Source organism: Agelaius tricolor, unplaced genomic scaffold (assembly GCF_023055355.1).
Source record: "Agelaius tricolor isolate 1412-34295 unplaced genomic scaffold, bAgeTri1.0.p SCAF_25, whole genome shotgun sequence".
In the NCBI taxonomy this organism is placed as follows: domain Eukaryota; kingdom Metazoa; phylum Chordata; class Aves; order Passeriformes; family Icteridae; genus Agelaius; species Agelaius tricolor.
Genome location: NW_027269285.1, coordinates 7,894,428 through 7,906,449, shown reverse-complemented (window position 1 = coordinate 7,906,449; position 12,022 = coordinate 7,894,428). Strand labels below are relative to the sequence as shown.

The 12,022-nt window shown below is 46.0% G+C and overlaps 1 protein-coding gene across 5 annotated transcripts in view; it reads right to left on the bottom strand.

Annotated features, from left to right (window-relative positions):
• Positions 1-12,022, bottom strand: part of CLIP2 (CAP-Gly domain containing linker protein 2) — a 98,975-nt gene that overhangs the window by 25,952 nt on the left and 61,001 nt on the right. For all 5 annotated transcript variants that reach the window (XR_011682435.1, XM_071448121.1, XM_071448122.1 and 2 more), the window contains 3 exons: positions 8,177-8,301; positions 2,437-2,650; positions 301-498 (listed from right to left, as the gene is read on the bottom strand). Coding sequence is in view for 4 of the 5 variants with exons in the window: in XM_071448121.1 (XP_071304222.1) it covers positions 301-498; positions 2,437-2,650; positions 8,177-8,301 (537 nt within the window). In the remaining variant the exon portion in view is untranslated. The remainder of the gene's footprint in view (positions 1-300; positions 499-2,436; positions 2,651-8,176; positions 8,302-12,022) is intronic.

The following is a 12,022-nucleotide window of genomic DNA, read 5'->3' as shown; positions in this document are numbered from 1 at the left end:
ATACAGAGTGGGGAATGGGATGTACCAAAGTTATGAATATGTATTTGTATTTTGGGTATTCAATGCTTGTATAGATAAAAGGACTCTGTAATCACCTGTAAATTGTGGTGTGTATTTGGGAGTTATCCCACAATAAACATTCACTTTCTAGCTCTAAACTGTTAGAGAGTTTTTATCCATCAGAGTTAGATATCAGTACTAGATCAATATCCATATTTTTTTAATGAATCAGTAACATTATGATCTGACACTTCCAGGGCATATCAAATATTCAGACATTTGAGAGCCATCACCTCCTACCTGCTCGTGCTGGGCCTTCATGATGGCAATCTCCTTCTCCACCTCACAGATGTGGCTGGTGGCCTTGGCCACCTCTGCCCTCTCCAGGTCCCGCTCTGCCAGCAGCTGCTCAATGTGCTGCTGCTTCTCCTTCAGGGCCTCCTGCAGGGCTGTGGTGCCAGAGATCTTCCTGGCATAGCGAGATGAGGTCTCTGTCAGCTGGGAAAGAGTTAAAAAGAGATGGGGTAATGTGGTGGTGTTTGAGGGTCCCCAGGATGAGGGAGGAGATGAGAATCTTGACTCCATGTTTCTGAAGGCTGATTTATTATTTTATGATATATAAGAAAATGATACATTAAAACTATACTAAAGAAAGAAAGGAGACATCAGAAAGCTAGAAAAGAATGAATAATAGAATCTCATGACAGACTCAGAGAGTCCGACACAGCTGGCTGTCATTGGCCATTAATTAAAAACAATTCACATGAGAGCAATCAAAGATGCACCTGTTGGTAAACCATCTCCAGACCACATTCCACAGCCATCAGATAGTTATAGTTTACATTTCTTTTCTGAGGCTTCTCAGCTTCTCAGGAGAAAAATCCTGGCAAAAGGATTTTCATAAAATATGTCAGTGACAGGGTAAAGCCGTGTCCTTTCCAGCCCAGAACAGCTGAAGTCCCCTGTTCAACCTGGGATGCTGCTCACCTAATGATCATTTATTCATCTAAGGAGAGCTGCAGCTCCAGCTCTGGGCCCTACAGGGGAGGGGAAGTCTGAGAAACATCTGGACAATGCTCACAAGCTCAACTGCTCTTCTGCACTGCAGTGAACACAGCATTTCCCAAAGGACACAACATGGGGTGGGAACTGGGTCAGGGAAAATTATCATGCACTCTATCATCTGCCTTCTTAGGTGCATTTTATTGATGGCCTGCACTGATGAAATCCCAAAGATGAGCTCAGCTGGGTAGACTCATCTCAAGTGGAGACCAGTATGGGGTTATTGGATCCACTCCCAGGAATAACACTGCACCCTTTCCCCAGCCAAGAGGGCTGTGGGTGTTCTGCAGCAGCACCACAGCAGAGCCAGAACTTTTAATAGGATCACTGCCTGCTCTGCTTTCTGCCTGCTTGAGCACCTGCCAAAACCCCAGGCATGTGACCGAGGACACTGTCACTCTCCAGAGCAGGAGCTTTGCACAGCTGCTCAGTGGAGCAGCATGGCCATGTGAGACTGGAAGGAATGTCCTTTTTCTGCAGGGATCCCTCACAAACCTGCTCTTGACAGCAGAACTGGGATTCATCCCACTGCAAACTGCACTCCAGCCTCTTCAGTGGTCACAGCTGCTTGGTGTCCCTTACTTGGAGGGAGACTGTCTCAGAGTCTCTGTGGTCAGGACAACCCTGAGATGTGTTACAGAGTCTCATTTTCCAGCCTCGCAGCCAAAGAAGGAGTCAGGATTCTTCTGTTCTGGTTCTCAAGGTTGTTTATTTTCTCTTATATATAAGATTCTTTTTCTGACCCACTGAGGACTGTCCAGCAGGTTGGGTTGTGGCACACTGACACCCTCAGGGCAGTGTTATCTTTTTATACTAAAAACTACGTGTACTTTATTTACAATAATTTTCCAATACCCATCACCTATGTTAGACAGTCTGGCTCTACTCTCAACCAATCCAAAAGTGTCACCATCACAGCAGAAGATGGAGGCTAAGAAGAAGGAGGAGAAGAAGGGCAGGGTACACCCAAATTCCTCCATCTTGCCTCCTGAACCCTCATTCTAAAACCCCCCAAATTCTACATTTTCACCCTGTGACAAATTCACTATCATTCTACTCAAACCCTTCTGGCTTGTAACCCCTCACACAAAGTTGGTAATTGTTTTATCCAAGGGCTAAAATCAAAGGCACAGGTGTTTGTGACTCTGTGCCAAGGTCTCTGAGCCCCCTGTCAGGGTCTTGAGTCCTCCAGGGCAGTCAGAGCAATGTCCTGGGTTCTGACAACTGTGAGGTGGGTGACAGTCCCACACTCCATTCCCCTCACCCCATGAATGGTGAAGGAGCAGCTGCACTGGAAGAAAACCCCAACCCTCCTGTTTTGTGAGGCTGGGTCACAGAGGTGGAGTGAGGAGGAAACCCCCAGCAGGTACTCACCAGGCCACTGCGGCTGGGCCTGCCCCCGACCGAGGAGGCCACGGAGCTGACGGAGCTGATGGAGGAGCTGCTGGGGCTGTGGGTCAGGGCTGACACCCCCATGGCCATCCTCTTGCTCTTCTTTGCCTTGGCAGGGCTGGTTGATGGGAACCCAATCCGGATCACCTTGTGGATGGGAGCAAAGAGGCCAAACTTGGGTGGGCACTGGAAATACCTGGAATACAGGAGATGCACCAAGTGAGGAGTGGCAGAGCAGCCATGTCACCCAAGCCTTGCAGAATGGCACTGCCAAGCAGTACAAAACCCACAGCTCATCTCTGGGTGCTTTGCTGTGGCATTGTTTCATAGAATCACAGAATCACTGGGTTGGGAGAGACCTTCAAGATCACTGAGTCTCACCCAGCCCCAGCACCTCAACTCAACCCTGGCACCCAGTGCCACATCCAGGCTTTGTTAAACCCACCCAGGGATGGGGACTCCACCACCTCCCTGGGCAGCCATTCCAGGACTTTATCACCCTTTCTGTAAAAAACTTCTTCCTAATATCCAACCTGTATTTCCTTTGGCACAGCCTAAGGCTGTGTGCTCTGGTTCTGTCAGTGCTGCCTGGAGAAAGAGCCCAGCCCCAGCTGAGCACAGGCACCTTTCAGGGAGCTGTAGAGTGATAAGGTCACCTCTGAGTCTCCTTTTCTTCAGGTTAAGCAACTGCTTTCCTGTGTACAAGCAGTTGGATTATTCTCCTTTCCTGCTTGTAGCACTGGCAATTTCCATGTTTGCATTTGTGGTGCTTTAGCAGGGGACCCTGAGGTTACTGCCAAGCACCAGCTGCTGTGCACTTTGGTAAGATGCCAGGAAAGACACAGCTGGTAGCCTGGAGAGCACAAATCCCAGAACATAAACACAGCCACAGCACAAGCACTCCTTCCTCACAATCAACCTTCCCAAAACTTGGGTGTGCTCTTTACCCTGCTTTGAGGATGGTGATGTAGTAAAGTGTGTCTGCAGGAGGTGTCAGAAGGTGGACAAAGCTCTATTCTGTGAGCTCAGCAATGAGACAAGAGGCCATGGGCAGGAAGTTCCAGCTAAAAATGAGGAAGAACTTCTTCCCTGTATAGTGACCAAGGCCTGAACAGGCTGCCTAGAGAAAGTGTGGAGATATTCCAGAACCTTCTGGACACAACACCATGCCATGTGCTCTGCAATAACCCTTCCTGAGCAGGAAGGTTGGACTAGATGACCAACTGTGGTCCCTTCCAACCTGACTCACCCCGTGACTCTGTCAAATAAAAAGATCTGAATCACACAGCTCTGTATAAATGTTCACAGGGTAAAAATCTTTCCTCCCAAACCAGGAGAAAACAGCAGTTCAATCCTTTGAAGCTAAAAATACAATTACAGCAAACTCCAGCGTGTGCCACCTCCTTTGGGTGGCAGAGAAACTGTTTCCTATGCCATCAAACTTGGAAAGATGAAAGCATGGAAAAGGGAGGACCAGATAATTACAGTGCATGGTCTCTTCCACAACTGAGCCCAAAGATTCTGTCTCTCCAGAGCCCTCTTCCAGAATAAAAATGAGCCACAATTCAGTGTCAAACCCTGGAAACTCCTTCAGGTCCTTGGCTGAGCAGCAAAGCCAAAGTTCATTTGCTGCTGGCCAGCTGCACTGCAGCAGGAAGAACCAGATCACCTCCAGCACGGTGTCCCCGAGTTCCAGGGGAGCAGCCAACACAAAAAGCTGCTCTAAGAGCTTCCTCACAGGCCTCCCAGCAAGAATAGGGCTAAATACAGGCTCATAAAACAATCTGTCCTATGTTAATATAAAAAAGCAGGTTCTAATGACTAAATTACACAAATCCAGTTTTACTAGCACAAGTTTTCTCTCTCTCCAGATGTGAGCAGCTGTTTCCCCAACTCCCTTTTATTTTTAAGAGCTGGCAGCCATACAGCTGTGTCACAGGCAGACCCCTGTGTGCTTGGGAGGCCAGGGAACAGCCTAATCTCCAGCCAGATGAGAATAAAATTAAATTTTAAACATGAGCTCAGATCCATGTTTTTTCTATAACAAACTTTAAACAACCCCTCTATAACCCCAAATCTCTCAGCCTCCTTGACTTCCTGCCAACACAGGCCCTTGGGTTTTAAAAACCAGCCACACCACAGGCTGACCTCTTGCAAACCTGCCAAAGCCCTGCTCAGCATCATTTTCCCAAATTCCAGTAGGCACAGGCAGGCCAACAGCCCCTTCCACAGCTCTGCCTGCTGTAAGCACAGCCTGGTACTGGGGCTGCACAACAATCCCAAATGTTAATTCCCTTAAAAGCCTCTGACAGCTCTGAGCAAGTTCAAACTTGCATCACTATGTCTGCCCATTTTCTTTCAGTCCAGATTGAAAGTGGTTGCAATTAACTTTTATAATTCAGAAGCAGGAATTGGGTCCAAACCACTTGGCAGAAAAAAAAAAATCTACATGAAAACCAAGAGCTGCTCTCAGTGAGTGTGGAGGAGCTCTGAACTCACATTACAGAGAGGAAATAGGGCAGAAAAGTCATTGCAATGCAAACTGCAGGTGGAAAACAGCACAGGAAATGTTGAAATAGATGGAAAAATCTTCAGTGTCCAAGGCTGACAAACAGTGCAAAAGTAAAAGTTCTGGGGAGTTTAGTGAGCAAGGACTCTGACTGGAGCAGAGAGAGGAGGGAGAACAGTAAAATAAGCAGGTAAATTTAAATTACTAGAGATGAGTGCATGGAACTGGCTTGGCTTTGTGGAACTGACACCAAACCAAACCACACCAGCACCTCTGCAGTCTCCTGTGCAGACAAGAGAGCAGATGCAGCAAAGCTCAGTGCAAATCAGCACCATCTGATGCAAATCTCACCATCTGATGTCCAGAGGGGCTCCCCACAGTGACACCCTGTCCCCTGGGCCACTGCCACTGATGCACAGCCTGCCCTTGGTGCATATCCACACCTGGACCTGCAGGAAAATCAGTGACCCACTGTGGGAATTGAATTTATAGAGAACTCTCCATGCCTGGCAGAAGTCCCACACAGTGTGCATCTGTGTGCAAACCTTGAGATAAGAAATGCTGACTTAGAAATGCCATGGAACAGGACAGACATTGCTGAGAGAAATGAAGGAAGAAAAAAGTTTCAAAGGATGGTTTTACAAATAAGACTAGATACTTTGGAGAAATAGAACTATGAAAGATGCATTGTAGTAAGACCCATGAGGTGTAATTTTAGATTATTGGCTTTAAGGCATTTACAGCATGGTGTGGCAAAAGCTGATAGGCCAAGAAACACTTACAGTGTATTGTAATTAAAATACAGTTGGCATCTGATTGTGATGGTGTGAATTTTCTGTATTGTCCCACCCTTCTCAGGAGACTGAAAATGTTTTAAAACACCTCTCAGTTACCCCACCTCTGGGTCAGAAAAAGATATAATCCAACAAGCCACCCCAAATTTCAGCCAGTTCACCACCAACTCATGTCACCAATGTCACCAAAGGATCCAGGCTACCTCTGCTGCTTCCACCAGCCTCAGTGCCTTGAGCTCCAGCTTTGGGTTTATTCTCCTGCTGCAGCAGGCAGTGCTGGGCTTGCTGGCCAGTGCTCACTAGATGGCAACCATCACCAGAGCACAGCCTCTGCCCAGGCTGATCCTGGCAGGACAAGATCAGCACAGCCTCAAGAATTCCAGGCTGCCAGAGCACACAGGGAAGGCACTCAGGGGTGCCTACATGCACCAAGGGAGTTGGTTTGACTCTGCAAGCTTCTCCACACACTGCTGCTGAATGGGCACCTGCTACAAGAAAATCAAAGGCTGGATGAAGGCTGGACATGGACAGTGCTGCAGCCTTGCTCTGAACAGTGTGAACCAAAGGAGGAGCCTCTGCAGACAGGGCACACACCAGAACAGCCTCAGCCAAGATGCAGCAGTTTCAGAAGACAGATGACTTCCAAAAGCTGGGTTTCCAAACCACAGCAACAGAGGTGTGAGGATGAGAGGCAGACAGCACTGCACCCACATCTGCCTTTCACACCTTCCACATGCACAGAGACAATAAATACTTCCTGAGCATCATGAAGATTAATCTTCCAGATAGTTTGAATTGTATGATAAAGAAAGCAGAGCCTTGCATTCACTCCATGATTTATTCTCTGCCATCCTGGTTCTTTTATTTTGAGAACAGGCTGAAACTCAGCCATCTGCTGCCAATCACTTACTGCTTTCTTGCCCTGACATTGAACAAGACAGCTTTTCTCCTAATTTAAATGAAAGCACATGGCTGCTGGACAAAAAGCTGACCCAACATAAGAAACCTTTATTCCAGAACCTGAGATCTAACAAGGCAGGAACTCTTAGCTCCTCAGTTTCAAAGTTCTGGGTTAGACTTGATGATATCAAAGGTCTTTCCCAACCTAGTTAATTCTGTGAAAGATAAATCTCACCTCCAAAGCCAGACTGCCTTCAGAAGCTCCAAGAAACCAACAGTATTTCCCACTTAAGGAACTTGTGTAGGACAAGGAATCAGTTGCACCTGTATTTGAAGCATGGTCAGAGCTGCTGTGTAATTCAGATTTGAACACCACCAAGCTCAAGATCCAAGGCCTGGGTCATTCCACAACTAAATTCCACAAGAACAGAAAGAGCTTCCCAGCAAGCCTGTGAGATGTCTCTGCCTCGTTTTATAGATACTAACAAGGGCTTTTTTGGAAAATAAAAGAGTGGAGGTGCCTAGGGAGTCAGAGGTGGTAAGATCAATCAGCAGACACCTATCCCACTACAGAATTAGTACAGGGACAGAAAACAACCACCAACTGTTCTTTCAGTTCTCTGGAAATTTGTTCCCAGAAAAAACAGAATAAAACATCAAGTGAGAAGAAAAGAAAGTAAAATCTTTGTCTTTTGCAGTACTGACAGGGTGACATAGCACAAGAAGAAAGTTTATGACAGGAATGTGTGGTAGAAAGCAGAGCTAATACAATCAACAGAATCAGTTTCTTGCAAAAATTAAATCCCACTGTAAGTTATCTTCTCTCCCTACTTTCTCCCGTTTCCTGAAGCCATTCAGGTTCCTCCTTACAGAAGTTATCTGATCCTGCTTTAAAATGGCCCAGTGATGAGGTTTGTATTGATCTCCCTGCAAGGCTATCCAAAAACCTAAAGGACTCAAAATTACTCTTCCTCCCAGTCAACAACATCCAACCAAGCACAGCCCTAACTCTCTGTATGAATGTTGACAGAGTGATCAAATTATCCTTTGTCTCCTTAAAAAAAAAAAGAAAAAAAGCCCAGAAGTTTCTCTTCTCAATTTGGTAAAAAGGACACCTCATAAGACCTTTGAGACTTCACTTCAAACCTAGGGCTACCTAGTTAGACAGAAGACACAAAGTCCCCCCTAAGGAGAAAAAGAAGAGAACAAAAGAAATAATTGCTTTTGTAGAGTGTTTTTAGCAAGAGCAAGAATCTCTTGCCCCTAGCTCAGTTTTTCTCTGTAAGAGCTTTGTTATTTTACCTGTTATTAAAACTTTTCTGTTTCCAGCACTATCTCAGAAGCCATCCTCCTAATTTTATGCCATTCCAAGTAGCTGAGCCATCTCAAGTCTGACAGGTTCCTCTAAGAGCTCGTAAGACCTAACTCAAAGAAAAATACCCAACTCTCCTCCTGGGGCTGATGGCATTTGCCCCCCAGGCACCCCAGGAGCTGTGCAGGGGTTCAGAGCAGCCAGTACCTTGTGCCAGCAACTGCCCCATCGTTCTTGCCCAGGGGCTCATCCAGCTCCACTCCACACCACTCTCCTTTGGCAAAGTCCGTCTCTCCCACGTAGCGCACCACTCCTGTCTTCGTGCCACCGACCTGCAGAGAGAAGATGTTCAGAGAGAAGGGGTTTAGAGAAGATGTTCAGAGAGAAGGGGTTTAGAGAAGATGTTCAGAGAGAAGAGGTTTAGAGATGGCAGCACTTGTAGCATCCCATGAACTCTCCTCCCTTGGTCAATCCCCAAGCCCTCAGCCCTGGAAACATTAATTACTTACCACAGAGTCATCCCTCCCAAAGGGAAAAACAGTCTCCCCATGGACTTGGTGTCACAACTTCCTCTGGTTTCCCCTGTCACTGGCTTGGTACCCCTGGTGGCCATCCCCCCTACCCCTGGTGGCCAGGCCCCTCTGCCCAGCCCTTAGCTCTGCCCCCCACCCCTTCCCCTTTATAAGCTGCCTGCTCCACGTGGGTTTTCTCTTTTCCCCGGGTTGGTCCTTTGGTGACTGTGTTACTCTGCTGGAATAAACCTTGCAAAAGAGCCTTTCCTGCCTCTATTGCTGAGCCAGCTGCAGTGAGTGTTGAGTGGAGGTTTGACTGCATTGCCTGAATGACAACTCAGCCCTGCCTTTGGACAGGAGAGGCTTGCTGGGGACAGGCAGCAGCACCAACCACTGTAACACTGCATTTTTAACTGGCGCCCAACGTGGGGCACACCACTCCTGTCTTTGTGCCACCAACCAGCCAGAGAGAGGATGTTCAGAGAGAAGGGTTTAGAGAAGATGTTCAGAGATAAGAGGATTAGAGATGGCAGCACTGTCGTAGTAACAGGCCCCCCAGTTGGGTAATAATTATTATAGACTCTATGTATAGGAGTGTGCTTTCTGTTGGCAGAGTGACAAAACTATTCTTTATCCTCTTAAAAAGGAAAGAAGCCCAGAAGTTTCTCTCCTCAATTAGGTGAAAAAGCAACCGCATAGGCCCAGGGGACTTCACCTCAAACTTAAGGATAGCTAATTGGACAGAAGCCAAAAAGCCCCACCTGAGCAATTTAGTAGAAAAAAGTGAACAAAGAAACAAATTGCTTTTGTGAGGTGTTTTACCAGGAGTAAGAACCTCTTGCACCTGGCTCGGTTTTTCTCTGTTTGTTATTTTGCCTTTTATTAAACTTTTTTGTTTCTAACACTGCAACAAAAGCCATCTTGCTGATTTTTATGCTTCTAAGGGTAGCTGAGCTATCTTGGGTGTGTTATAGACCTCCAAAGCTTATGAGACCTAGCTCAAAGAGGCTGCTGTAACATCTATGATTCACAGAACGCTGATCAATCTCTGTTTTTATTAAGAAACCCATTGTTTTTATAGACAGTTATGATACAACTGGGCTTGATTGGTCCTTTAATCAAAACACTATCACTAATTAAGAAACCACCTTTTGGTAAACAAATTTTGGTAAACAATAACACATTCCATGTGTTCACATCAACAGGTGCACCAAGCTAAGAATTGTTTCTAATTCTTTTCTCTGATCTTTTCACAGCCTTTTTCCAGCACAATGCCTGGGACAGTTGTGTGTTGGTCAGAGAGCTGCTGCCACACTTCCACTGACACAGGGGGACTGAAGCTGGCACAGGTATTTAGACAGAGGGACAAGACATCTGTATTTTCTTTTTCAGATCTGATGAAATCAAGCAGATAGGTCTCACACTGAGTTCTATCTAATTGTTATAAAAGCAATAACATCTTATATTTTACCAAATATAAAATGTCATTGCTTTTATAGTTGTTTTGGGAAAAACAACAACAACAACCAAGCATAATGCAGCTAAAAGCAGCTCTTTCTGGAAGTTCCAAAAAATGGGAACAATATTGAATAGCTCTCACACCAAGTTCTCCCAGCACTTAAGTTGTCTTTCCAATAACTGCAAAGTGATTTTGGGACTGCCTGCCTAGGAGATATCAGAGTAAATATAATTAAAACTTATTTCAAGGTGTCAACTAATTACACCAAGTTACTTGTGAGGCCACAAAGGAGTTGAAGCCCTGCAGGCACGGCTCATACCTGCCTTGCCTGAAGAGCCATGACCTGCACTGCCAGGTTTTCCAACAGTTCTGGGCAATACTGGGACATGACAGCAAGAGCACAGCAGATCCAGGAAAGCATTCCCTGCTCCTCAGCTTGCTCCCAGGATGTAGAAACTGCTCAAAATAGAGGTGTTCCACTTTTATCTTCACTTCCTGCAGCAACAGTGCTGACAAACTGCATGGGAGTGGGGCTCAGCTCACTGCCAGGCATCCTCCAGCACAGGTTTCTTCCCCCACCATGCAGAAATAAGAATAAATCACACCTTTTTCTCCTGAATTTACACTTTAGGTTCTTAAAGTTTGCATCTTGCTGAGGAGACTCAAGGAGGGCAAGTCAGGGAGCTGTGTTTTGATCATGCTTGAGAGTCTGTGGCACTGAGCAAGAGCTGCCTCTGCTCTAAACACTCCCACTTAGACACTTGGGCTGAGAAAAGGAAGATAGAAGAGGAGGAGGGTGGTTCTAAAGGGTCATACTTCGAGTAAATCAGCATATGATGTAAACCTTTCTAGCCTAAATTCAAGGAAGAAAGATTAAAAATAAGTTTAAAATTAAATTTGCAGCTTCATCCCAAATGACTTGCAGTTATTCATTTTTCTTAATATTAAATTTAACATTAAAAGGTATCAACAGAGTATTATTTTCCTACAGAAAACAGTGAGAGCTGAATGCAGAAAACTCTGGGTTTGTGTATTTTAGAGTAGCAATGTTAGATTTACCAATTCTAAATCCCTAAAAAATTACTTATGTAAAGGAAAAAGGAGTTTTCCTAGACTAAAAATAACTGCACCTTTATGGACTAAACAGCACAGCTCTGAAGTCTGGGTCCAACCTCAGGTCCTGGGAGGCTGCAGCACACAGTTCATCCCTTCCCCAATGAAACATCCCCAGTAGTTTCAAGGGACAGTCTAGGGCTTGACCTTCACAACAAAATGAAGGCAAGGATATTTAGAGAATATTCAGCAGGTCTGTATCTACTGGTGAGTCAGAGCAGCACCATGCAGTCATGGAAGGATGTCCACACACCTTCCCTGCTGATTGTAGTATCATTGACATCACATTTTACTGTGCTTATCCCATCAAATGGACAAAATGGGATGCAGATCAGTATCCCAGGGCTGGAAAGACAATGATGCTAATCCTTCCTGACACTGGCTTCAACAGAGCTAAATTATCATTTAAACTATTTACCAGATGAGCAGCAGGACAGATCTCACTCAGTGTGGCTGCTGAGAGTGACACCCCCTCCAGCCTGTGTCTGCTCCCTGCTCCTCATGGCCCTGCTCGTCCCACAGCAGTTTCCTGCTCTAAGCAAGAACCTCTTGGGAGCTGCCCTCACCCTATGGCCTCTGGGCATTGCTCTGCTTGCAGTCCTGCTCAGGAAGAAGAAAAAAATAAAATCCTCTGTGCCTTTCAGGCCATCAGGGACTGTCCCCAACCATGTCACACACTCAGGGGTCAGCAATGGCTGAGACACCTGCTTGATCATATTCCCATGCAGAAATCCAGAGATAACACTGTCCTTTCTGTTTAACATTCTAATTTACCCATTTAAATTGATTTTCAAAGTGTTTCCATAAGACAGGACTGCTGAGCAGAGGGTGAGGTGGGAACACAAAGTGCCCAGCACAGGGACAAACCTCCTTTGTAGAGTTCCCATGTCCTGTGCTGGGGACAGGCTCAGCAGAGCCCTGAGACTCCTGCTGCTCTCCTCTGGGAAGAGGAAGGAAGGAGGTGGGGGA